Source organism: Leptonychotes weddellii, chromosome 5, assembly GCF_054177405.1.
Source record: "Leptonychotes weddellii isolate Sample4059 chromosome 5, ASM5417740v2, whole genome shotgun sequence".
Classification (NCBI taxonomy): domain Eukaryota; kingdom Metazoa; phylum Chordata; class Mammalia; order Carnivora; family Phocidae; genus Leptonychotes; species Leptonychotes weddellii.
In genome coordinates, this window is record NC_138373.1 from 107,400,236 (window position 1) to 107,424,534 (window position 24,299).

Below are 24,299 nucleotides of genomic sequence, written 5' to 3' on the forward strand. Positions count from 1 at the left end.
CCCGCCTCCTCCCAATTGTGCATTTTTGCAGCCGGAGGCGGCTCGGAGATGGGGCTGTGAGCTTCGCTCGGGGAGGGGGAAAGAGGGGAGAAGAGAAAAGCTGGGGGTGAAGGGTTTGGATTTGGGAGCAGGGGGCGGACGCACCCCCGTCAGCAGGCCCTCCCCAAGGGGCTCTGAACTCTACCTCTTCACCCACGCCCCTGATGCTCTTTGCTTAAGGATAGGATAAGAATAGAGGAGGAGGAGGGGAGAAGGAGGAAAAAGGGGGACCCCCCAATTGGGGGGGCGACGGCAAGAAGTAGCAGGACCAGAGGGGAGGGGGCTGCTGCTTGCATCAGCCCACACCATGCTGACCCCGCCGCTGCTGCTGTTGCTGCCCCTGCTCTCAGCTCTCGTCGCGGCCGCTATCGACGGTGAGTGAGATTCCCCGGCCCCCTTGGACCCCTGGGGACACCCACTCCCCAGCCCCCACTCCTGCGCTCAGATGGGGAAGGGAGACGCGGGAGGGGGTGCCTTTTGTTATCCCAGTCCAGCTGACACAGCAGCGGCCAGACTGGGGGCGGGGATGGGGGTCCGATTTGGAGGATGGGGGCCCTGGGCAAATGATGCTTCCGGGACCCCCCAGCCCAAACAAAGACCAGAGGCCTGGGAAGGGAGAAGAGGGCTCCCCTTTTTTCTGATTCTGGGATCCAGAGGCCTTCTCTTCCTATATCTGGTTGGGGAGGGCCTCTGCCTCCCCTACATCCTTCCCCCCCATCTGAAATGTGAAGGAATCCGAATTTGCAATGTACGGCTGCAAAAGGGGGGGGGGGCTTTTGCAGTGGCCTCTGAATCTGGAAGGGGAGCTGGGTCAGGGTTGCCCTGCTGGGCAGAGGGCAGGCAGGCCCGGGAAGGCTGTGGGTGGGGAGAGGGAGGGCCTCGGGGAGGGCCCCCTGCTTGGGTGTGGAATCTGGGCCCGGGAGACCAGGCTTGGAGGCCTGGGTCCAGGATCCAGCGGGGCTGCTCGCCTGGGTTCCTAAGTGGGCACTTCCCCCTCTCAGGGCCTCTGTCAGTGGCCTGGATAGGGCTGTGTTGGGGGGGGGGCGGCGATGCTATGTGACTTTGAATTTTCCTTCTTAATTCCTGGGAGCTTTGAGATGAAAAACGTCAGATGTCATCATTGGGGAAGGGGACTGGAGAATGGCCTGGAATGCTGAGGTGGGAGGGAGGAGGAAAGCTGGTTTCTCCCTGACTTCTGGCTTGATCACAGTTTGGACTGGAAGGAGAGTTGGAGGTTGGATGGGGGTTATGGCTATGCCCCTGCCCCCCATTTCCCTGCTCCTTTAGTAAATGTGTTTATTTCTCTCCATCATTTCCCCATCTCCCCCCCTCCCCCCCCCCACACACTTTGTATACTGCAGTTAGGCTTTAGCTAGAACAGCGTCCTTTTGGGGAAATGAGGAGCCCCCTTTCCCCCTTTATGTCAGCTATTTTTCTTTTCCTTGTGAGTCACTGGTTCAAGTCTTGCCTAAGCTTTGAGCTGGGATCATGGGGTTGGGCTGGGCTGGGCCCCTGATTTGAGGATCTCATACCTTCCTGTCACTTTAGTCCATCCATCCAGGGAAAAAACTGGGCCCAATACCATCATGCACCCCTCCTCCATCTTCTAAATTTTGCCAGATTGGGATTGGGGAAGTTTTTCTCTGAAACCAGATTATCTCTCCCTCTCCTCCCCTCCCCCCAACTCGCTTCAGTTAGAGGAGAGAGGTTAGGGGGTCAAGAAGTAACTGTGCCCAGAAAGACAGTATTTTCAGTGACCCCCAATGATGCCATCTTGGGGACTGTCTGTCCCCTTCCCCACCACTACCTCAATTATCTGCCCCAGAGGAGGAAAGAGGATCTCTCCTGAATATGCTCCAGATCAGCCCTCACAGGCAGCCCTAGCCCATGATTTCCTTGTTATACATGTTCTTTCCTCTTTTTCTCAACCCTGTGAGGTAGAAGGGGAAACTAAGGCAGAGAGGTTCAGGTGGGTGACTTCTAGGAAGAATAGAAAAAACATTTTAAGAGAGAGAGTCTCATCAGGAACCCCATGATGGAGTTAGGCAGAAGCAAGAGGGGTCTCTGTGGAAAGCAGAAAAAGGTCCCCAGCCCACTCAGGAAGGGCCCTGGTTGCTTCACCCCCAAGGTTCTAAGGTGGTTCTATTTACCATGCTATAGGTTGGTTGGTGGTGGGTGGAAATGGGAGATACTGGTCATGTTCTCCTTAACTGTCTCCCTCCTCTTTCTTAAAATTTCCACTGAGCCCACATCTGTAACCCAGCTCAAACTAAACTGTCTCCAAAGTCCCAGGAAGAGGACCCCTCCCCAGACACACTCTACTGCTCTTACCTTGGGAATGGGAATATGAATCATTGGTTCTACCCCACTCTGAAGGGTGGGAAAGGAGAATTGCACAGACCTTTAGGGCCAGTGCTATCCAGGGCAGCCTAGAGGATTCTCTTATCTCTACCCCTGCCCTCATGCCTTGGGCCCACAGACATGGAACGTTGTTTGCTTTCCAAAGAAGGAAACCTCCTGACCCCAGATACCTTAGTGTCTAACTTTCCTCTCTGCTGCTGTCACAGGCCTTGGGGCCTCCCCCACCTCTTCTGCTTTGTCAGCTATGCCTGAACTCACATGGGGTTCCCTTCTCTTTGGGGAGCAATGTCACCCCACTAGTAGGCAGAATTGAGTGTAGTTGCTACCAGTGAGGATGGGGAAACAGATGAGGTGGGGGATGGGCAAAGGGGTTATTGAGGACCCTGCTGAGATTAGGAACATCTTGGTGTGGGAAGGGCAGCCCCAGCAGACCGGGCTCAAGGAAGGCGGACTGTCTCCTACTCTCCACACCCCTCTCCACACACCCCTTCCTTGAGCCAGTGTATTACCAGTTATCAGACAAGCTGCACAGTTGAAGTGAGTTATGAGGCTGAGGTGTTTGCCTCCTGGCTCTCTGAGAGAAGGTTCCAAACTCCTTTTTTCCCCAGCCAGACCCAGATCCTTGAACACCTCCCTTCCCCCTGGTCTTTCAAAGCCGAGATGTGTAGCGCATTGATTTGGGGATGGGAGGGGTATTTTGATGTTCGAGGTTGCTTCACAAGACTTCCTTTTCGTCCAGTCTTGCTCCCCCTTCCTCCATTTTCTCCATATTTTTTTTTTGCCCCCACCCTTTCCACTGTCACTGAGCTTCTTAAGGATGTCAGCTGGGGTCCTGGCCAGACCCTGTCCACATCCCCCGACCTCTTCCAAACTCCTTCCTCTAGGAAGCCCTTCTTTACTCAAGTCTAACTTTCTTTCCTCCTGCTGCCATCTTAGCCTTTGCACATCAGAACCCCAAGCTTGTTGCTTGTTGAGACTACTGAATAGTCTCTTGTTGGGGTCCCCTCACTCTGTGGACTCGCCAGCATTCAAGCCCTCTGGCTCTGGATTGGGGGGGTCATCACCCTTGGGGAATCTGGGTGCAGTTGATTGGGGCCATGCAAGGTCCTTGACCTGGTGGAGCTGGGTGCCGGGTGTGAGCATTTGGAGAACTCAGTCCCACCCCACTGTGTTCAGTCCCAGATTTCAGCCCAGTTAGCAGGATCCTGCATTGTTTGGAGAAGGAAGCCGTTGGCTCTGGAGTGCTTCCGGTGCCGTGGCCCCAGGCACAGTGTAAAACCTCCCCAGGAAAGAGGTGAGGGATGGTGGGAGAGACGTATTTGTACCTCTTGCTCCCTCAGACGAGATGAGAGTCTCTCCCAGGCCTTGGCTTCCCTGGGTGAAGAGCTCCAGTATTCTTCCCCCACCTCCCTATTCTGTGGGAGGCATTAACCCCTGTTCTGGGTATCCCTCGGGTCACACACTGCTAGGGCAGGGACTCTGTCTCCCTGAGTCAGGATATATGCTGCCCACACCCTACTCTGAGTCTCAGGAGGCTTATTATTTTCTGGGTTCATCCCAAGACAACCGTGCCATTATCTTGGCAACTTCTGGGCTAAGACCCCTTCCTGTCTATTTTTCCTCCCATCTGCTGTCATTGGTGTATGCTGTCTTGGCCTCTTGGGACCTCTGTCTCTCATCCTCTTGGTTCATCTCTCTCTGGTTGCCCACCCTTTGAGGCATTCTCTATCTCGCTTGGTCTCCGTTGCTTGATTTGTCTCTGCCTGTCTCCATCCACCTCCATCCAGGCCTGTGGGTGTCCCCAGAACTACCTGAGAACAGACGTCCCTCCTGGGCTTTCCCACCTGCTCTCCAGTCCCCACCTTGTCATTTTGGAGTTATTCTCCCCCTCCCAGGTCAGAGTCGGAATGTCCTGTTGTGCAGCTCCCCTCTCCACTTTCCTCCAAACTTCTCTTTCTTCCTCCCCCTCCACTGAGTTTAGGAATGGGTTTTGGAGAGAATGTTTCTGGAGGAAGGGAACTTGATACCCTTCGTGGGCTGAGTAACAGGGGAAAGGAGATATTTCAGAAGGAAAAGGGGAGGTTAGACTTCTAGCAGAACTTCCCTATGACCTGAGAACTGGTGAAAGGTGTGGGGAATAGGTCAGGAGCTCAGAGCTTCTGCTTCTGCTGAGCATAAGCCATGTGTGTGTGTTGGGGGGTAGGTGGAGAGGGCTTATAAGGGCCCGGTGAGAGATATATGATGACCTCTGGAGGCATTCGAGGGGTCTGAGTTTTACTTATGGAGAAAGGAAAAGATGGTGGGGAGGTCACTGGTCAGGCTAATGTCCTGCTGAGTCAATATTGACTCAGGATGGAGGGGGAGACCCTTCCCCTCCCCTGGCAGTCCAAGCCATCCCGTCTGTACGTCTGTCCAGGCCGCAAAGCAGAGGCCCAGACTCAGGAATGACAAAAATGTGTCTGAGCCTCACTGAGCTTCGGGAAGGAGCCACCGGGTAACACCCAAAATACATAAAATTCAGTGAAAAGCTCTCGGTTTGGGTCTGGGAGGCCCTGCTGCCCCACCCCCATATGTTTGAAAGCTTAGATTCCTACAGGCTCTGCCCCCCAGCCCCTGGCCACCCCCTGGCTCCTCTGTTCCCTTAGATATTTCATGTGGTTCCCTTTAGAAAATATCCCCCAGCCAACACAGCCTATCTCTCCCTCTGCTGTGTCTGCTCTTGAAAAAGGCCTCAAGGGTCTCTTTCACACTTTCCTGGCCTCAAGTCTCCTGGTCTTTTAGGAGGAAGTGCCATCTGAGGTCTCAACTCCCTTCCTCACCCTCACTGCTCCCACCGGGATCAATGGATGGGTCTCCTCCTCTGGAGAAGACTCTCTCAGGGTCTGTTCTTTCCTGTCATCCTCTCTTCTCTGGCCAGGGACTCTTACCACCCCCTTCCCCACCCCACCCCCAAGGTCCCAGAATGGGACAGAGGACGACAGCCAAGGCTCAAGCAGGGCAGTGGGGTCCGTGTTGTGTCTGGACACACACCCAAGCCTACACCTCCTGTCCCGGCTCCAGCTTGGTGGCCCTGGGGGCCATGGCTGGGCTGGGTGCCTGGGCTTGAGGGGGGGGTGGGCAGGGGTGCTGGCTAGAGTTAGCATGGCGGTCACATTCATCTCCAGGCAAAGCTGAGAACAGACGGCCCCTGTGTCCTGGCGTTCTCGCTGCAACCTCGCTCACTCTCCTCCCTCTCCAGTCCTCTCCTCCTTCTTCTCCTTCCTCTGTCTTCCCTCTCTGTTCCGTTCTTGTCCCTCTCTGCCTCCTCCACCACCCCCTCCTCACTCCAAGGAGCTCTGAAGGTCACTGCCACCCCCTACAATCTCTTTCCCCACTCCTAGTGCCAGAGAACCAAAATGTTCTCCCTGCTGGTTCCTTTTCTTCATCCTTTTTCATCTAGCCCCATCCTCATGGCCAGTGAGGAAACCACCTGTTTGTTCAGTTACTAAAATCGCTCTGTGCCTCAGTTTCCTCATCTGTATGATGGAGATCGCAACAGTACCCACCCCCCAGGGTTGTGAGGATTTCAGGGAGTTAACACGTACAAAGTGTTTCAGATCAGTGGCTGATGCAGAGTGACCAGGTTGAAAGGTGTTAGCTCATATCATTAGGAAGCCCCAGTTCTCACGAGGGGGTTAGGCAGGGGAGGCCAGAGGCTGCTTGCTCCTGAACTTGGGGCCATGTTGTTCCCTCACCTAAGTGGCAGGCCACCAAGATGGGTCTTCTGGGTGCTGGCGTCAGATGCAGAAGGCTCCGCTGAGGGGAGTGGGGTTGGCTGGCAGTTCTAAGCCGATTACAAGTGCCCTACCCCACCCCCACTTCTATGTAGACTGCCCCAAAGTAGGTTATTTGTTTCTTTCCTCCCCACTCCCCCTGAAGGAAATCAAAGACAGGCCTCAGCCTTCAAACTCCAGATTCCTGGGGCTTTCTCCACCATCCCTGACAGGAAGGAAGTGCTTTCACATATCTCTCCAGGATCCTTGTGCTGCCCTGTCCCGTGGGAGCAGGGCAGCGCCCCCAAGTCCCTGTGCCCTGGGCCCGAAGAGGTGCTGCTGTGGGACAAGGGGCCTGAGTGCGCCTCTTCCTTTCCCTCCCCCCACCCCCCACTCCCCTCCCTCCACACGAGCACATCTGGTTTGTGAATCTCTCTCATTCCAGCTTTCGGAGTTTGCCAGCTGCTGTTTCCTCAGCCGAGTTCAGGCCAAAAGTGGGGGTGGGGGACAGTGGCGGGGGGTGCAAAGTGAAGGCCAATGGAGGGGAGATCGTGGCCAGGACATGGAATGGAGGGGGGGTTGGAGTGGCCAAACAGTGACCTCACGGGGCTATGAGTTCTGCCCTGGGGAGGAATGGGGGCAGGGACTAAGTCCATGTGAAGGGGTAGGGGTGGCATGGGGGCCATTTCTGGGCTCCAAACAGCCCATCTGCCTTTAGTCCCATTCTAGCCCCTTCTACCCCCAACCCCCACCCCCCCACCAGCCAGTCTCGGCTGGCCAGGGGAAGAGGACCGGTCTCCGGCATGCTAACTAGGCTGGCGGGCTGTTTCCCCGGGAAGACCTCACAGCTGGCCCAGTGGGGCAATGAACTCAGCATTATCCACCTCCTCAAGGGGCCTTTATTCGCTGCTCAGGGTGGGAGGTAGGGGAGGGGGATGCCGGGGGTGGGGGAGCCTGGCCAGGCCATCCCTGATGTGTTTCCTGAACTCGGCTCTCATCCTGGCCAGGGGCCTGAGTGCAGTGCCCTCTGCCAGAGATGGGGGTTAGGGAGGGAGGACATGGTCTCCGTGTGGCCCTCCTCAGACTCTACCCTCCCTGCTCGGAGCCCTGACATACTTTATTTATGCTCTGTCCCAGCCCTGAGCTCATTCTGCCCTGCATTTGATTAGTTGTGTACAGCTGTCTTCCCAGGGAGACTGGGGCTCCCAAGGGAGCAACTCACTCCTCCTTGGCACCCCAGTGGCTAGTGCAGTACCTGGTACAGAGCTGGTCTTCAGTGCATGCCAGCTGAATGGAGATGGAATTGACCACAGGCCGAGGAAAAGGCAATGAAGGGCTGGGAGACTAGGAGCCCAGCCCTGGGTGGGGACGAAGGAGGGTGGAGGGCTTTTCTTCCCATGGAGGACATGGTGATGGGGTTGGAAGGAAGAGCTCCGAGTATCTCTCAGTGGGAGTGGGAAGATTGATGTGGACTGCAAGGGTTAAAAGCGTAGAGTTGGCTCAGCTGGTTTCAGTCCTGGTTTTGTCACTTGCCTGCTATGTGACCTCACCCTCTCTGGGGCTTGGTTTCCTCATCTATGAAATGGTGGTATTAGTATTACCTATTTTGTCATATTGTGGAGAGGATTAAATGAGATAATACGTGGAAAGAACTGGTTTACCACAGTTCCGGTACATGCTGAGCCCACAATAAGAGTTAGTGTTACCGTTCTTAATTCCTCCTTGAAGAAGGAGGTAGGAAATCTGAGTAAGAGCAGAGGAAGCCTGGTGGGGGTGAAGGGTAGGGCAAAGACGTCCTGGGCTGAAACCAGCTCCTGTAGGTCATCCCAGTCATCCCCCTGCCTCAGATCTCCAATTGTGACATCCTGAGCAATCTTAGGTGCCTCTCATCTCACACGACATCTCCTGAAAGTCCTCCCTGAGGTCTAACCAACAAGGAAGGCTGTGTCTTTAGAGAACGGAGGTGGAGGCAGGGCTCCCCCTGCCCTGCCCCACCATGCCCTCCTGTAACCCTGCTGATACAATCTCCAAGTCACCGCTGTGCCAAGGGCACCCCCCCACACACACTTCCTGTCCGGGGGCCTGGTGGTTACGACTTGGAGATGGGCAGGCTGATGGGTTTCAGGCAGCAGGAGTGTCCCAGAGGGCACACTGAGCAGAGAGGTTAGAAAAGAGCAGTAGAGCATGCAACTCTTGATCTCAGGGTCGAGTTCGAGCCCCATGTTGGGTGTAGAGCTTACTCAAAAAAAAAAAGCAGCTGTGGGGTTCTAGTGGGAGGAAAAGGAAGATAAAGAGAAAACATGTCAAAGGCCTAAATGCCGCATCCTTTACCGTCACTCTCGGTCGGCAAAGCTGGGGCTGCTGGTGTCTGACCGGAGTAATGCAGAACGGCAAGGGCTTTGAGCCTGAGGACTGGAGGAGAGGCACACTGGACAGGCAGCATATGGCGCCGGGTCGGGGGCTGTAAAATATGTTCCCTGCCTCCTTCCCCTCCTCCCACCACAGGCACACGGTTGTTCAGGAGCAGCCCACAGCCACCTGCCACCCCTGGGCACCTGGACTGTAGCTCAGAGTCTGGGCCAGATGGGGATTGATGCTGGGGAAGGAAGAGGAGCCTAGGGGACTTTAAGGGGCCTCCATCCTTCATTTACATCCTCATTTTCCTTCCTTACTCCTAGCCCCTAAGACTTGTAGCCCCAAGCAGTTTGCCTGCAGAGACCAGATCACCTGTATCTCAAAGGGCTGGCGGTGTGATGGTGAGAGGGACTGCCCGGATGGATCTGATGAGGCCCCTGAGATTTGTAAGTACCTTTTCTGATCCCTCCCCCTAAACACCTTTTCCTTTTGGCCCAGGCAGTTTGGGATAAGGACAGCTGATCTCTAGCCCGGTGTGGACCTTGCTCTGTGATTGTTTGTCCATGACACAGCTAAAACTCTCCCCCTCTTCAAAGTGCCCGGCATGGTGCCTGATGTGCTCCGAAATGGCATCTCTGATTGCTCCGTTAACGGCTGCACCCCCAAGCCTGTCAGCGACTTTGTTGTCTGGGCTGACAGCTTTGCTGGAAGGAGAGAGCCTGGCTTCCCTGCCCTTCTGGCTCGGTCTTCTAACCATCTCGGAGACTTCTGACTCTTGATAAGTGCCCCCAGGTCTTGCCAGATCCCCTTCCTATCCTCAGGCTCCCAGGCCAAAGGCCACTGGCTCTTGCTCAGCCTCTGTACCAGAAGCCCCACCCCCGGTGCGTTTCCCGCCACCCCCGCCTTCCCCTGCCCCAGTAAGTGGTGTAATCAGAGGCAGCTGTTTAAACTGGGAGAAAGGTCCCCACCCAGCCTTTACCCTGCCAGTGGGGGGTGGAGGACTTGCTGGCAGGACCCCAGAGTCCTGGGCAGCTGGCCGAGTCCTGGGGTCTCCACCTTTAGCCTCTCCCTGCTCGGCTAATCTGGGCCACGGTCTAGGAGACCCTGCATTCCTAGGTCTGTCCCTGTTCTCTCTCACAGCTCCATCCCCTGGCCTCTCCGCATACCCTCACCCACAATTATCAGGGGTAATTTTAGGGCCAGAAAGGGAGCCTCCAGTTCTCTCTGCCTCACCCCCATACCCTGCCCTCGAGGGGTGGGGCCAGAGATATTCTGCAAGCGTTTCTATGGTGAGGGTGGTTCAGCCTGGAGTCTCTTCTTGACTGATGCCACCTTTATGCCCTACATTTTGTTACCCTCGTGCTTGATGTTGGGGTGATGAAAGCCATGCAGAGGGGCCAGATCTTCCTTTAGTTGGATGCAAACCCCACCTTATACACATCCCCACACTGTTCCCATTCATATACGCTCCCAGGCCCACCATACTCACACACAGCCCCTCCTGGACACCCGTGTGGCCCTCCCCCACCCCACCCGCCACCCCGAGACTAAGGCAGATGTCAGCACAGACATATTCTCACTGCAACAGAGTCAACACTCTCAAACGGGGATGCAGAAGCCCGACCTCAGACAGATGCCCCCAGACCCTCACATACAAACTCAGACTCAGATTCAGACTGTGTACTCCTCCCCAGGCACCCGTGGACAGATGCACTCACATGCGGACACTCTCTCACTCACACACCCTGTCCATTGTGGAAACCAGTAGGTAGTGATCTGTCTCTCAGCCCACGGGCTCAGCCAGCATCCTAGTCTGCGTGGCCTCCTTAGGCTTCCCTGAGGAGCTCTACCCTGCTCGCCTTGGCCCATCATCAGTGGGCCCCAACCTTTGATGCTTCTCAAATCCTTCCAACCAGGCAGGCTGCTCTGGGGTCAGGCATTTAGAGTGGTGCTGTCCAATAGAAATATAATGCAAGCCACATATGCAATTTTGAAATCTCCTAGTAGCTACATTACAAAAGGTAAAAGTGGGGGCGCCTGGGTGGCTCAAGCAGTTGGACGTCCGACTCTTGGTATCGACTCAGGTCTTGGTCTCGGGGTTGTGGGTTCGGGCCCCCGCATTGGGCTCTGTGCTGGGTGGGGAGCCTACTTAATAAAAATAAAAATAAATTTAAAAGTAGTTAGGTGAAGTTAATTTTCACTTTATTTTACCCAATGTATCTGAAATATTATTATTTCAGTATATTAATCATAGAATATTAGTAATGAGATCTTTTGCGTTCTTTTGTGTGTATGTGTGTGTGTGTGTGTGTGTGTGTGTAGTATTAAGTCCTCCAAAGCCAGGGTGTATTTTATACTTCCGGTTCAAACTGGTCACATCTCAGGTACTCGATAGCCACATATGGCAGTTGCTATGTGTTGGACTGTGCAGCTCCAGAAAACTTGGTCTGGCTCTCAGCCCCAGGCTCCAGGCCCTGGGGAGCTATGGGAAGGCGGTGTTTTTTAACATGTGAGCCTCCCTGCCGAGGACTCTTGCTTTCCTTGGCTCATCCAACCCTCTCACCTCTAAACCTCAGCCCGTCTCCTGAGTGTACGATGTGGAGGTGCTGGGATCCATGGGTACCGGGCACGTGGGGAGTGGACTCTGCTGAAGGCCTAGTTCTCCCCTCCCCGTGGCTGTGTGGCTCCCGTGGGGGATGGTGTAAAAGAGCTCTAGGTGGGAGAATCTAAGCAGCCCCCGAGGCCTCCTGAGATGGAAGAAGTGCAGGTGTCTGAAACGCCGCTCTCGGTCTCCTCATCCCCTCTCCCAGTGGACAACTGGCCAGACAGCCAGTGTAGCCGGCTCGCTCACGCCAGCCTTTCCGTGTGCCCCCAGGTCCACAGAATAAGGCCCAGCGATGTCAGCCGAACGAGCACAATTGCCTGGGCACCGAGCTGTGTGTTCTCATGTCCCGCCTCTGCAACGGGGTCCAGGACTGCATGGATGGTTCAGACGAGGGGCCTCACTGCCGAGGTAAGGGCTCTTCCACCTCTCCTGCCCCAGGAGATGGATGCAGTGAGTTCTCAGCTGGGCACGTGATGGGTCTGGAGGCCCAGCGCCCGAGGACTGTCCTCACACCTCCAGTGGGGATGAGGCATTGTCCTGCTCCGGTGCTCCCAAATCAGTGGGCCTTTGGGCTTGGGGCTTAGTCAACAGCCCTGCGGGGATCAGCTGGGGCCCCGGCCTGGGCACTTCTCTTTGGCTGTGTGTGCCTGGGCAAGTCACTACCTCTTTCCGGACCCCAGGATCCCGCCTATAAAATGAGAGCTCTGCACTAGATCAGTATTTTCATCCTTCGTTGTTGTTGTAAATCGTGGGGTCCTTTCTTCAAATGGTTTCTTACATGAAACCTGAGTATGAACAGGGAAGGGCAGATGCTGTGATTGAAGCTGGGGGTGGGGATGTGGTGTTTGTTCCACCCTCCTCCCTGCCAGCCAGTGCCCCTGAAGACATCCGCCGGGGAAGTGCAGATCTTTGAGACACTCTAAAGTGGCTTGATGGGAAGGGCACCCAGGCCGAGGAGGAGGGAACTTTAGGAGGATAGGTCCCTTCCCCTCTGCGGCTCAGGTCACCAGCTCTACTGTTCTTCCCCTGAAGGCCCCTGTGGGCCAGGGAGAACCTGGGTCATTTGAGAGCAGTGGGGGAGGATTTGTCCCTACGGCGGAGCCTCAGGCCTGCGAGGCAGGGACTAGGGTATGGTGACTTCTCCCTTCTACTGAGCTCAAGGCCTCCAGAGCCTGAGCAAGCCCCTGGGTGAGGGTGGCATGCTGCTTGTCAGAAACATCTGCCTGTGGGAGGAGACACATCTGGATCCTGTTCACCAAGGGCAGGGAGTGTGGAGCAAGGAGTTTGTGGAAGATTTTTATCCTTTCCTTGGGTCGAGTTTGCATGTTTTTGTCTAGAGCTCCTGGGATGGGATGCAGAGCTTGGGCCTAGGGGCTGACTTTAATGACCATGCCCATCACATCTTATTGCGTGGTATATGTTCAAGTTTGCTTCCCTTTGAATACTTTGTCAGCATCGAAAACAACAAAGAACCTTGAGAACCTAGGGTTTGAACTTCCTTCTCTGCTATTAGAGAAGTTGGGCCTCCTTATCCTCCTGCCACATGTCCAGAAGAGAAATTCTTTTCTAGATTTTTCTGAACAAACAATATCGTCCCCCCCCACCCCGGCCCTCCCCCACTTTGTGGGGAAAGCCTGGCCAGGCAGCACCTTTGGGCTCCCGGGTGGAGGTGGAGAAGAGAAGAAATCAGTGGAGACTGGCCCCCCATCCCAGCTCCTCCTGGCAGGCTTAGTGCCTCTGAACATCTTAGCATCTCGGGCAGCGCTCTCTTCTAGGTGGGGGGGAAGCGGGGGTGTGAGGCAGCTGGACAAAGGGGTCTTTGTGGCCGGGCCGCCCGGCCCCACGCAAGGCCATTAATTGGGTCGCTGGTATTGGGGGGGCAGCTGCTCCCCCACCTCTTCCCCCTCCTGTCTCATTCCCTTCTGTCTCCCCTGTGGAAGTGGGTCAGTGGCAAGAGGAAGATTAGAGAAAGGTCCTGAGGGAAGCAGTTTTGTTCCTCCTCCCATTTTCCACCTAGACCTTGGACCTTCTCTCTGAGGCCTCCAGGGCTTAAGGGATGGGTTAGAGGGGTGCTTCCAGACCAAAGCTGGGATCCTGAGGGGAAAGACCCCACGCCATGCCCACTCCTCCCCCTTAGCCCCGAAGCCAGCGTTGGAGTTCCTGGGCCGTGCAGATAAGAGGCAAATGAAGGGGCCGAGACTCACTGTCCTCGCTCCCTGTTGACCCCAGCAACTGCCAGAACCCCTCTCCACGGGGACGGAGGGAGTCCAGAGCTACCAGGGCAGGCAGATATGGCCTCTAAGCCATAATTGGCTATGGGACCTTGGGCCCATCTTATACCCTCCCTGGGTCTCAGTTTCCTCACTTGCAAAATATATTAGATGATTCCTGAAGCCTCTTCCATCTCTGACGCTGCGGGCCTTGGAAGTGGTTTCCCAAGGGTTGACGGGAGGCGGGGGAAGGTGGCAGTCTGGGGGCCTGAGTATGTGCTGCCTGCCCCCCCGCAGAGCTCCAAGGACCCTGTTCTCAGCTGGGCTGCCAGCACCATTGTGTCCCCACACTCAACGGGCCCACCTGCTACTGCAACAACAGCTTTCAGCTGCAGGCAGATGGCAAGACCTGCAAAGGTATGTGAGCGCATGTGCTTGTGTGTCCGTGTGTACATGCTGGGGGGGGCATGCGTGGCTGGGGGGCAGGCGTGGGGCAGGGCCGGCGGGTAGGAGGAGAGTGAGACGGAAGGTACAGACAGGAGGCCCACCCCGGGGCGTGACTGTGAGCCCTGACCACTTGCTGCCACCAGATTTCTAAATTCCTCTCAAAATCTCATGGGTCGGATATGTGAGTTTTCTTGTAAAAACCTTAAAGCATTATAGATAAAACCAAAGTCCCCTTTGACCGATCCTCTTCAGCTCTGCTCCCTTTCCCATCTCTGGAGGTCAGCTGTGTTATCGGTTTGCTGCCTCTGTCTCTAGGCCTTTCTCTGCGCATTGGAATGCATGGATCCGCAGATAATCCAATTGAAAGTGTTATTTATGTGCGTGCGCCCTTTTCACATAAATATCACATGGTACATACCTTTCTTCAGTTTTTCCACTCAGTATGTTCTGGAGATTTTTCTGTATTAATATGTAGAGATCTACCTTGTTCTTTTAGAAACCACTGTGAAGTAGGACTATTACTACAGTTTACTTGGCCATCTCCCTATTGGTGAGATGTTCCAATTTCTCTCTGTCACGAACAGTGCTTCCTCTTCTGTTTTAAATTTACCTCCCTTGGCTCTTTGCACAAATGCCACTTTCTCAGGGAGGCCATCCCTAAAATCACAACCCACTGCCTGCATTTTCTACCCCCATCTCCGCTTAATATTTTTCCCACCAGTCACTTTCCACTGCACTAGCCTTTCTTTTTTTTTTTTTTTAATTTTCTTTTTTTAATTTTTTTTTTTTTTTTTAAGATTTTTCATTTATTTGCGAGAGAGAGAATGAGAGACAGATAGCCTGAGAAGGAGGAGGGTCAGAGGGAGAAGCAGACTCCCTGCCGAGCAGGGAGCCCGACGCGGGACTCGATCCCGGGACTCCAGGATCATGACCTGAGCCGAAGGCAGTCGCTTAACCAACTGAGCCACCCAGGCGCCCCTGCACTAGCCTTTCTAACATAGGATTTACTTTTTTGTTTTGTTTATTACTGAAATCCCAATATTTCATTTATTGTCAGAATTTCTATTTCATGAGGGCAGCGATTTGAATATATTTCATTCACAGCTGCATCCTCAGAGCCTAGGACGGTGCCTGGCATCGGGCAGGTGCTCAAGAAATCTTTTCTGAAGGAAAGGATGATGTGCACGTGTGCGGGGGTTTCACGAGGGCAGATTCCAAGCCTGGACTTGCTAGGGGATGAAGTTTGCACATCTCTCCTTGGGGTAGATTCGGCCAAATTGTCCTCCCAAGTAGCCACAAGGATGGACAGCCTCACTGGTGGGGTCTGAGGGCACCCACTTTCCTACGCTCGCTACGCGGGAGATGACCACCCTCGTACCCCTCTCCCGGCAGACTTTGACGAGTGCTCAGTGTACGGCACTTGCAGCCAGCTGTGCAGCAACACGGACGGCTCCTTTACATGTGGCTGTGTGGAAGGGTACCTGCTGCAGCCAGACAACCGCTCCTGCAAGGCCAAGAATGGTAGGTGGGGCCCCCTGCGGCCACAGCGATAGACGGCCCCCATGTTGCTCCCTGGCGGGGGCGGCCTGACAGGCCCTAGAGCCCCTTGTCGTATCGCCCCCTCTCTCCTCCATCTACAGAGCCAGTAGACCGGCCCCCCGTGCTGCTGATTGCTAACTCCCAGAACATCCTGGCCACGTACCTGAGTGGGGCCCAAGTGTCTACCATCACGCCCACTAGCACACGGCAGACCACAGCCATGGACTTCAGCTACGCCAACGAGACTGTGTGTTGGGTGCATGTTGGGGACAGCGCTGCCCAGACACAGCTCAAGTGTGCCCGCATGCCTGGCCTGAAGGGCTTCGTGGATGAGCACACCATCAACATCTCCCTCAGTCTGCACCGTGAGTCGCCTGCTCCTAACTTGGAGAGCAGGGGAGGGCAGGGAAGATGGAGCAAGCTGGAGCCTGCCTAGGACAGAGGCAGAGGGTTAGACAGGATGACCCCTGTCTGGGGCAGGAGTCTAAAGAAGAAGCCCTTGACTGAGGCCAAGGCAGGGGGATGCACAAGATGACCCCTGTTGGGGGACAGGGGCAGACTGATGGCTCTGCTTCCTTCCCTCTCTCTGAGCTTAGTCTCTAGATGGCTCCTGAATTTTGGGCCAGGGCCAAGGAAAAATGCTAAGGGGGCAATGAATGGTCAATCTCCAGAGACCCGGGACTGTCCCTTCTTAGAGAGAAGAGTGTTGATTCAACCGCAGAGGGGCTTTCCCATGTAGCAGGAGCCAGGGCAAGGGAAAGAAAAGGCCTGGAGCCCAGGCGGAGCCTTGCTAGGTTGTGGCTGAGGGCAAAGATGCCAGGGTCTGGCTGGATCTATCTCCATGTTCTGTCATTTTCCTCGGGGACATCATCAGAACGGATCCATGGCTGCAGGGTGAGTGTGGGGGTCCTGAGGCTGTTTGGGGGGCTTTGTGACAGTGAATGAGACTAGAGGAGGAACAGAGAGCACTGGGGCCACGGGGACATTTTAAGACCTCTGGGATGTTTCCATTCAAACTCCTTCCCTGGGCTGTACTTTGCTGTCTTAGGGGTGGAAGAAGGGATATACCTAGGGATGGGGCCAGGGCATAGATCCACTGCCAGAGGCAGCCCTGCTCATCTCAGATGCTGTTACATAAACAAACAAACATCTGGCACCGTCACATTTCCAGGAAGCCACACTGCAGAGATGAGGGGGAAGATCTGGCCTTGGTTGATCCGACCCCCGGGAGGGAGGGTAATTTGATCTGTGACCTTGAGTAAATCAGAATTCCCTGTGCCTGCTTTGATTTCCTAATCTGCATCGTGGGTTTGAGCTTGCCTGTCCAGAGCAGATCAATTGAAGTGAAAGCGAGAGGCAACCCATAAGGTTTAGATTGTGAACCCTGGGCCTGCTGGAAGATCTTCGTTCTTCATTGCATCCCCGTGTTATGATCACCACAGAAGACAGATCCCAGGAGGACACATGGGCTTAGTTCTGGACTAGCAGGGGTTCCCCGAGAGCCCTTACCCTCTGCAGCCTCATCACCTCGTCCGCACCTCGGCTCCAGGTCCTCCAGAGCATCCCAGTGGTGTCTCTGGTCTGTTGGTCACCAGGGCTCACTTGGGATCCGACATGTCTTCCTTGGAATGCTGGGCTGGGGGCTGCCATACTTGGTTGGCTGACCTCTCGAGGGGTGGGCAGATCAGGGAACCCAGTGGCAGAGAGGGTAGCATAGGGCGAGACCCCTGAGACAGCTGCCCTCTCCCTGCTCCTTGTTGACGGCCCCACCCAACAGGCCTGTCTGGACAAACGGCTCTGGCAGCTCCCTCCCTGGCCCTGCCTCGGGGCCAGACGATGGGCTCGTGGGTAGGTGGCTGGCGAGGGCGCCCTGATGGGAAACTTCTCGGCTTTTGCTCTGGCCTGGCCCCATCTCCTGCCTTCCTCCAAAGGAGAAGCAGGAAATAAGCTCAGGCGGGTACCCCTCCCTTGGCAAATAGAGCCTTGCCTCCCAGTCTGTTAGATTCATTGGGCCCCTCTGGGGCAGAGTCCAGGAGGCAGGAACAGATCAAGGTTCCGGGGAGAAATGCTGGTGGGGTGGACGAGTGGGTTCCCATTGCCCCAGCCTCTGTGCCTCCTCCCGGCCCCCACCCCACCCCCCATGCCGCCTGAATGTCTGGCTGTCACCCTGAGGATAGTTGTTTTGCTCTCATCCCACAGACTAATTATGGGCCCTGCGATGAGGATGTCGGAAGTGTCTCTCCCTCTCCCCAACACCCTCCCCCATCCCTAGCTCCGCCCCTTCACAGGAGAAGCTGAGTGGCCTGTCCTGGTGTGCGGGTGGCCGGTCCCAGGCACTCACCTGTGCAGTGGGCTGCCGGCCTGTAATTAGCTCCCCAAGGGGGATGAAGAAGAAAGGTTGCTGCTTTCTCCTGCTTTCTCTCTGCCCCCTAGGGGAGCCCTCCCTGCAATCATCCCATTCCTGGCTATGACTGTGACCTCCATTGCACCCCTGGGAGGGAGCCCCATGCAGGAGGGAGGAGTCTGACAACTGAGAGGTGCTGGGGCCCAGAGGCCAAGAGGCAGAGAGAGCCTGCTTGCTGGTGTGGGAAGAAGGGGGAGCCTGCCCCAGAGAAAACTCTGGTAACAGAAATAGAATAGAAAAAAGGAAGGAGGCCAGGAAGTGAGCCTGTTTCACATGGGTCCTAGGGAATGTGTGTGCCAGACCTGCTCGGAGTCCTGAGAGCCCTCAGAGGGCCCCTCCAAGACCCTGCCATGCTCAGTGGTCGGTGCAGCTTCCAGGAGAGGCTCCGTGGAGCCAGCTTGGGATCGAAGCTCCTGCTTTTTCCTGTCTTGATCCCAGCTCCTTCCCTCTGTTTCTACTCAAAAGTTGGGGGACACTCTCTGACCAACTTCTTCACATGATCTGGAAGGGGTGTGTGCGTGTGTGTGTGTGTGTGTGTGTGTGTGTGTGTGTGTATGCGCACATGCGCTTTCCTCCCTTAACTGAGCCCCGGCTGCCAACACTTCTTCTTTCTGTGACTTTCACTGGCCTGGACTGGGGGGACTTGGGGCTGAGTCCTCACCACTTCCCCTCCCTCCTGGGATGTAATCCCAGGGCCCATCCTCCCCTCTGCCGCCGTCCCAGCAGCATGGGGAGGTCTCTGTGGATTCTGATTCTGTGACTGGAGAACATGGTAGTGAGCCAGAAGACCCTTAGGGAGGACTGAGGCTGACCCCTCAGTTTTGTTTTGTGTTTTTTAAAGATTTTATTTATTTGACAGAGACACAGCAAGAGACAGAACATAAGCAGGGGGAGTGGGAGAGGGAGAAGCAGGCTCCCCACTGAGCAGGGAGCCCGATGCGGGGCTCGATGCGGGGCTCGATCCCAGGACCCTGGGATCATGACCTGAGCCGAAGGCAGATGCGTAACGACTGAGCCACCCAGGCGCCCCTGACCCCTCAGTTTTTGATACTGCCTTTCCCAAAGCAGGGATGCCTTGATTTTAAGTGATATGTGGACGTGCACTTTTTTTTTATTGTTACAGTTTTTGTGTAATGCCCATTAGGAAACTCCTATAACTAGCACATCAAATCTATGATTTCATAGATTGCTTAGGATGCAGCAAAATAAGAAACATGAGTTGACTTACAGAAACAGTAGGTAAATGATACATATGTACATAAATGTACATAACCATGGCAAGCATTTAGAAAATGATACACGAAAGACTGAAGTTGTGGAAACTGAGACCCAGAGGGGACAATGGGTCTGGTAGTTCCATAGCCAGGCCTGGCCTGCCCTCTCTGCCTCTCACCTCTGACCACCACTTCTGACCACCGGCTCAGGGAACCTTAGGCTCCGCCCAGCCCCCTGCAGGGCTGCCCCTAGGCGGGACTGGAGGTCAGATCTACTGACCTACCCTCCCCAGTCCCCCACCCCCAGCCTTGCATTGCCTTAGCTGTGCTCCTCTGACCTGTCTTCCCCTGGCTTTGAGGATGTTTTCACCCTAGAAAGAATGAGGGCAGCCTGCAGGAATGGGGCCCTGGGAAGGGGTGTGTGTGGGGAAAGAAGGTTCTGACGCGAGGCCTTTTTAAAGGAAATAAGTTTTGCTAAAGTCACTTAGTTTTGGACTGTGTATTCGGGGATGCTCTGGAAGGGCCCTCCAGGATCCTGGGGTTTCTTCCTTGTACCATGCCGCATGAGGAAAGGAGTGAGGGGGCAGAAAAGGCCCCCTACACTGCAGGCAGCAAGGTTGCGAAATGAGTCCCCAAGTCCAGCTGGCCAGTTTCTCTTATCCCTCCCTCTTTCTTTGTGTGCCTGTGTGTATGTGTGTATGTGTGTGCTTAAAATCACAACAGGAAATGGGTAGTGATGTGTCTAGAGGGAAGGCAGAGAGGGGGGCAGAGAGTAGCCCCTCTGAGTCTGAGATGAACTGACTTCCCTGGCTGGAAGGGGATCCGTCTTCCCACTGAACTGGGCGGCCCAGGCCCTCTCTGCCTCCCACCCTATACATATGGAACCCTTCCAGATTTTATGTATGAAAGCCAGCCAACCCCCCCCCCACCCTCTCCCTTGGCCTTCCTCACCCTCAGGGTTTCAGAATCCTGGGGGGCTCTTGCCAGCACAACCTTTGGCCTTGGGCCACCCATGCCCTGGTGCTTTTGCTCCCCGCTCCCACTCCCATCCCGAGTTTCCGAATCATTTCACAGCCCTTCTCTCCTCTCCCTGGCCGAGCCAGCCCCACGTCTCCCGGCTCAGCTCCAGCCTGGCCTCTCCTCCCCCGCTGTCTCCTTGAAGCTGCCTCTCCACCCAGCCTGCTCCCAACACAGCCCCCCTCCCTGTTTTCAAGCCACAGGAAGTAACTTAAGCAAGAGAGATGCATTTTAGAGCCCAGCAAGGATTTCTCAATAGTGGGAAGACCCTGGTTCTGATTCTGAATCAGAGCTGCAGAATCCGAGCCTCTCATCCCCGGGATGAGCCTTTGTGGGCCTGGGCCAGGCAAGGGAAGAAGCGGGGCATACACCCCAGGCCAGAAGTACAAGCAGGGCAGGAAGGGAGCCCAGGAGACAGAGGTGATGTGCTGTGGCTCAGCCCTGGCCTCTCTGGGAGCAAGAGGTGCTGAAGTCAGGAAACAGGGGCATGAGGACGTGCCATTTGGCAGAGCTTCTGCCAGGCCTGCCTGGCAGTCTCTTACCTACTTGCAAAGCCCCCAGACTCCTGATCATCTCCCCTGGGCCTCTCTCTCCCCGCCAGCCCTCAGGGCAAGAGCCCCAAGTGACTCTAAGAAACAGGAGGATTACCAGACAGATGTGTTCTCCCACCGTCTTGGGGCCAGAGAAGGAAGATCCTGGCAGTTGAAGGGAAGGGAAAAAGTGATGTCCCAGCGCTAGGACAACAGAGTGAGGACTCAGTGCTCAACAAATATTTGTTGAATGAATCAGTATATGTGTGTCAGACACTGGGGACAGAGATGAAAGATAGCACCCTGCCCTCACAGTATTTGTAGTCAGGTAAACAGGCTGTGGTAAAAGGAGTGACTGGGGCTTACGGGAGTCAGAAATACAGAAAGCTTTCTTCTGGGGACCTGAGCTGAGTCTTGAAGAATAGGAGGTATTAGCCCCAAACTGCCCACCTGGAGGGCCCACCTTTAGTCAGGAGGCCACGGGGCTCTAGCTGAAGGCACAGATGGTAACTTGTTGGAGAAGGTAGGGAAGAATGGGGTCAAGGTGAGGGGGGACGATGGTACGAACAACAGCTCCCATTTGTGGAGTGTTAATTATGTGCCAGGCCCTGTGCTAAGTGCTATGAATGTACCATACCATTTTGCAGATGAGCAAACTGAGACTCAGACATTAAGTAACTTTCCCATAGTCCCATTTACAGATGAGCAAACTGAGACTCAGACATTAAGTAACTTTCCCATAGTCCCATTTACAGATGAGCAAACTGAGACTCAGACATTAAGTATCTTTCCCATAGTCCCATTTACAGATGAGCAAACTGAGACTCAGACATTAAGTAACTTTCCCATAGTTCCACAGTTGGAAGGTGATAGAACCAGGATTCATACCCACTCTCAGTGTCTGGAGCCCTGTGCTAAATGCTATGAATGTACCATACCATTTTGCAGATGAGCAAACTGAGACTCAGACATTAAGTAACTTTCCCATAGTCCCATTTACAGATGAGCAAACTGAGACTCAGACATTAAGTAACTTTCCCATAATCCCACAGTTGGAAGGTAATAGAACCAGGATTCAAATCTGCTGTCAGTGTCTGGAGCCTGACTGGGCCCAGGGCAGAGCAGAGTGATGGGAGAGGTGGAGAGGTTCCTGGAATAAGGACCAGAATGCGGTGTGTTCATTGGGGATGTGGTTAAAGTGGGAATGGGGTTTATCCTTGCTCATCCTTCCTCATCCAGGGACCTCATGCCCTGTCTTACAATCTTTGGGTATATGGATGCATTGGGGGATATTTCCTCTGGGCACAGAGGCCCCCTTCCTCTCCCAGATTTATTTTAGGGTGAGTGACTAGAGCCCTGCAGCTGAAGCCAGGGCCTTCTTGGGAATGGTGGGGCAGGGGTGGGGGGGGGTTGTTTTTGGAAAAGCAGCAAATGTTTAGGGAAATATCTCTTGAAGTTGAGAAAAATTGGAGTTATGGAGAGGGCAGAGTGCTGAGCATTGGTGGGTGGGAGTGGGGGGAGAGTGCAAGGAGGACTTATCAGTTATAGACACACACCCCAGGTCTATTCTGGAGCCTGGAAGTGAAAGTCTTTTGTGACATCATTGGCAACCTGTGGTCTGTCCTCTGACGTCTCACCCCGCTCCTAGCTTCCTAGCCTCCTCCTCTATGCTGGAATCCCCAACAACGTGACTCCCAGACCACCTCAGACCCTTCCCACCACATAGCATTCTTCCCCTTAGGTTTACTTGAGATTCCCCTGTCTTCAAGATTTGCGGCCCTTGGGGACGCCTGGGTGGCTCAGTCGTTGAGCGTCTGCCTTCGGCTCAGGTCATGATCCCAGGGTCCTGGGATCGAGCCCCGCATCGGGCTCCCTGCTCAGCGGGAAGCCTGCTTCTCCCTCTCCCACTCCCCCTGCTTGTGTTCCTGCTCTCGCTGTGTCTCTCTGTCAAATAAATAAATAAAATCTTAAAAAAAAAAAAAAAGATTTGGGGACCTTGGCCAGAGCCCCTCTGGAGGATGCTCTGGGGTCAGCCCTGAGAAAGCTGGGCCACAGGGGACAGCTGCCTTCTGAATGTGTGGGGCCAGAATGTTCAGGTCTTCTGGGGTCAAACCCAGGAGTCAACTTGCCCCCCCATGCCATGAGACAGGCCAGTGGCCCAGACACTGCCCATAAGGGAGCCAAGGAGGGAAGGTGCCCTCTCCTAATCTGAGCCCATCTGTCTTCACTGGCCTTGGATAGGTATGAGTGGCCGTGTGTGTGAGTGTGTGTGGTGGGGCAGGCAGAGGAATCTGGACTTTAGCAGAGAGGAAAATAATGTGGTGGAGGGGGGTTGTATAACAAAGGATTTTTGCTTGCGACTAATAGTCTCCAGCTGCAAAAATACCAAAGTAGAGGCCAGGCCGGGCTGGGGACGCCCGTTCTTGCCAACTCCTCACCGGCCTGCTGAGTGGGGCCCTGCCTGGCCTTTGGGAGGTGGAAGGGGAGACCGGCCAAGGGTAAATAATCTAGAGCAAGGACGATCCCTCTGCCTGCTCTCCCGGAATTGGCAGGGAAGCCAGGCCAGGAGGGAGTCTCAAAGACCGGCCACGTCCTGGGGGGCACGGGGGGCGATTGCGGAGCTGCACCTGCGATGGAGGGGCATTCGATCTCTTCAGATTTCTTCCTCCTTCCTTCTTGCTGAGGGAAGGGTGGATGGGGAGCAGCGCCAGGGTGTTGCCAGCCCTGAGCTGGGCAGTGACTCAGGGAAGCCTCAGGAAGTTAGAGAGAAGGACGCAGCTGCACCAGCTGGTGCTGGGAAAATGGCTTCCAGTGAAGTTCCCTTGCATGCCATCAGCCCCCCCACCGTGGCCACCAAGTAAAGGGCGCGCGGCCCGATTTGCCTTCCAACCTACTTGCCTGCTAGCTGCCCGGTGCTGCAGCAGGTCTCCCCGCCCCACCGCCACCACCTTGGGGACTTCGGTTTTCCTCCAGAGGCCGCCTAGTGGCATTCATTTGGATCTGTTTTCTCCGTGGTCACAGTGTGTGGGGCAGTGTGTTTGCCTTATCCCAGCCCGGGGCCCTCTTCCTCTGTGGCCTGGGACCCGCACTTCCCAGGCTGCTCTGCCTCTCTCTTCCCCCATCAGCAGGATGAGCCAGTCCTGGGAGCCCAGAGGAGACAGTGCTTGGGCTTGGGGGTGTGTCAGCAACCACAGGGGCAGTGCCTCTTCTCCGTGACCTCCTTCTCTGGTCACCTTGAAGTGAGGCTTAACGGGGGGGCGGAGGGGACCTGAAGAGGAAAGCAGTTTGATGAGAGCCCCGAATTGGCTCTTGCTCTTCCTCCCGCGGCCTAAGTCCTGTGACTGTGAGTCAGTGTCAGGGCCTGGCCAAGTTCCTTGGGAGCCACGTTCCTGTTCCCTTTGCCCCCACCCCCACCCACTGTTAGGAAACAGCCCCTGAATCCCTGTGGGTGGGGGCAGGATTAGAAGGGGGTTGAGCAGAGCGTCTAGTTATTATACCCACAGCTCTGTGGGGGCAGAATAATCCCTACTGGGTTTGAGTGGGGGTAGTGTGTGGGAGTAAGTTGCAGCCAAAGGCAGGTGGTCCACAGATCTCTTTACCTATTGGGGCAGTTGGTGGAGGTGGAGTGCAAGGCAGGGCTCCCGAGGAGTCGCTGTCTTAGGAGATTCCCAGTTTGCAAGAGGCGTTACCTCTGGTGGTGGTAGTTGGAGGGGGCAGTGAGTGGATGGGAGCCAGTGGGTCTTGGAGAGGAGGAGTCCGAAGAGGCCCGCAGGGGTCCCTGTCCCCCGATTTCCTACTGTGCCCTACCCCTCCCCTCTTCAGTCCT

General features: G+C 55.2%; 1 protein-coding gene and 1 long non-coding RNA gene across 2 annotated transcripts in view; one reads left to right on the forward strand and one right to left on the reverse strand.

Annotated features, from left to right (window-relative positions):
- The first annotated feature begins 6 nt into the window (after positions 1–6).
- The window catches only part of LRP1 (LDL receptor related protein 1), a 79,987-nt gene continuing 55,694 nt past the window's right edge, over positions 7–24,299 (forward strand). Inside the window, exons 1-6 of the mRNA XM_081821904.1 lie at positions 7–413; positions 8,831–8,953; positions 11,383–11,520; positions 13,620–13,739; positions 15,162–15,290; positions 15,410–15,673. Of these exons, the coding sequence (XP_081678030.1) occupies positions 347–413; positions 8,831–8,953; positions 11,383–11,520; positions 13,620–13,739; positions 15,162–15,290; positions 15,410–15,673 (841 nt within the window). The 5' untranslated portion in view covers positions 7–346. The remainder of the gene's footprint in view (positions 414–8,830; positions 8,954–11,382; positions 11,521–13,619; positions 13,740–15,161; positions 15,291–15,409; positions 15,674–24,299) is intronic.
- On the reverse strand, positions 14,829–17,423 carry LOC145721811 (uncharacterized). The gene is made up of 2 exons (XR_014145724.1): positions 16,818–17,423; positions 14,829–15,736 (listed from the first exon to the last, which is right to left on the reverse strand). It is a non-coding gene; the product is annotated as an uncharacterized LOC145721811 (long non-coding RNA).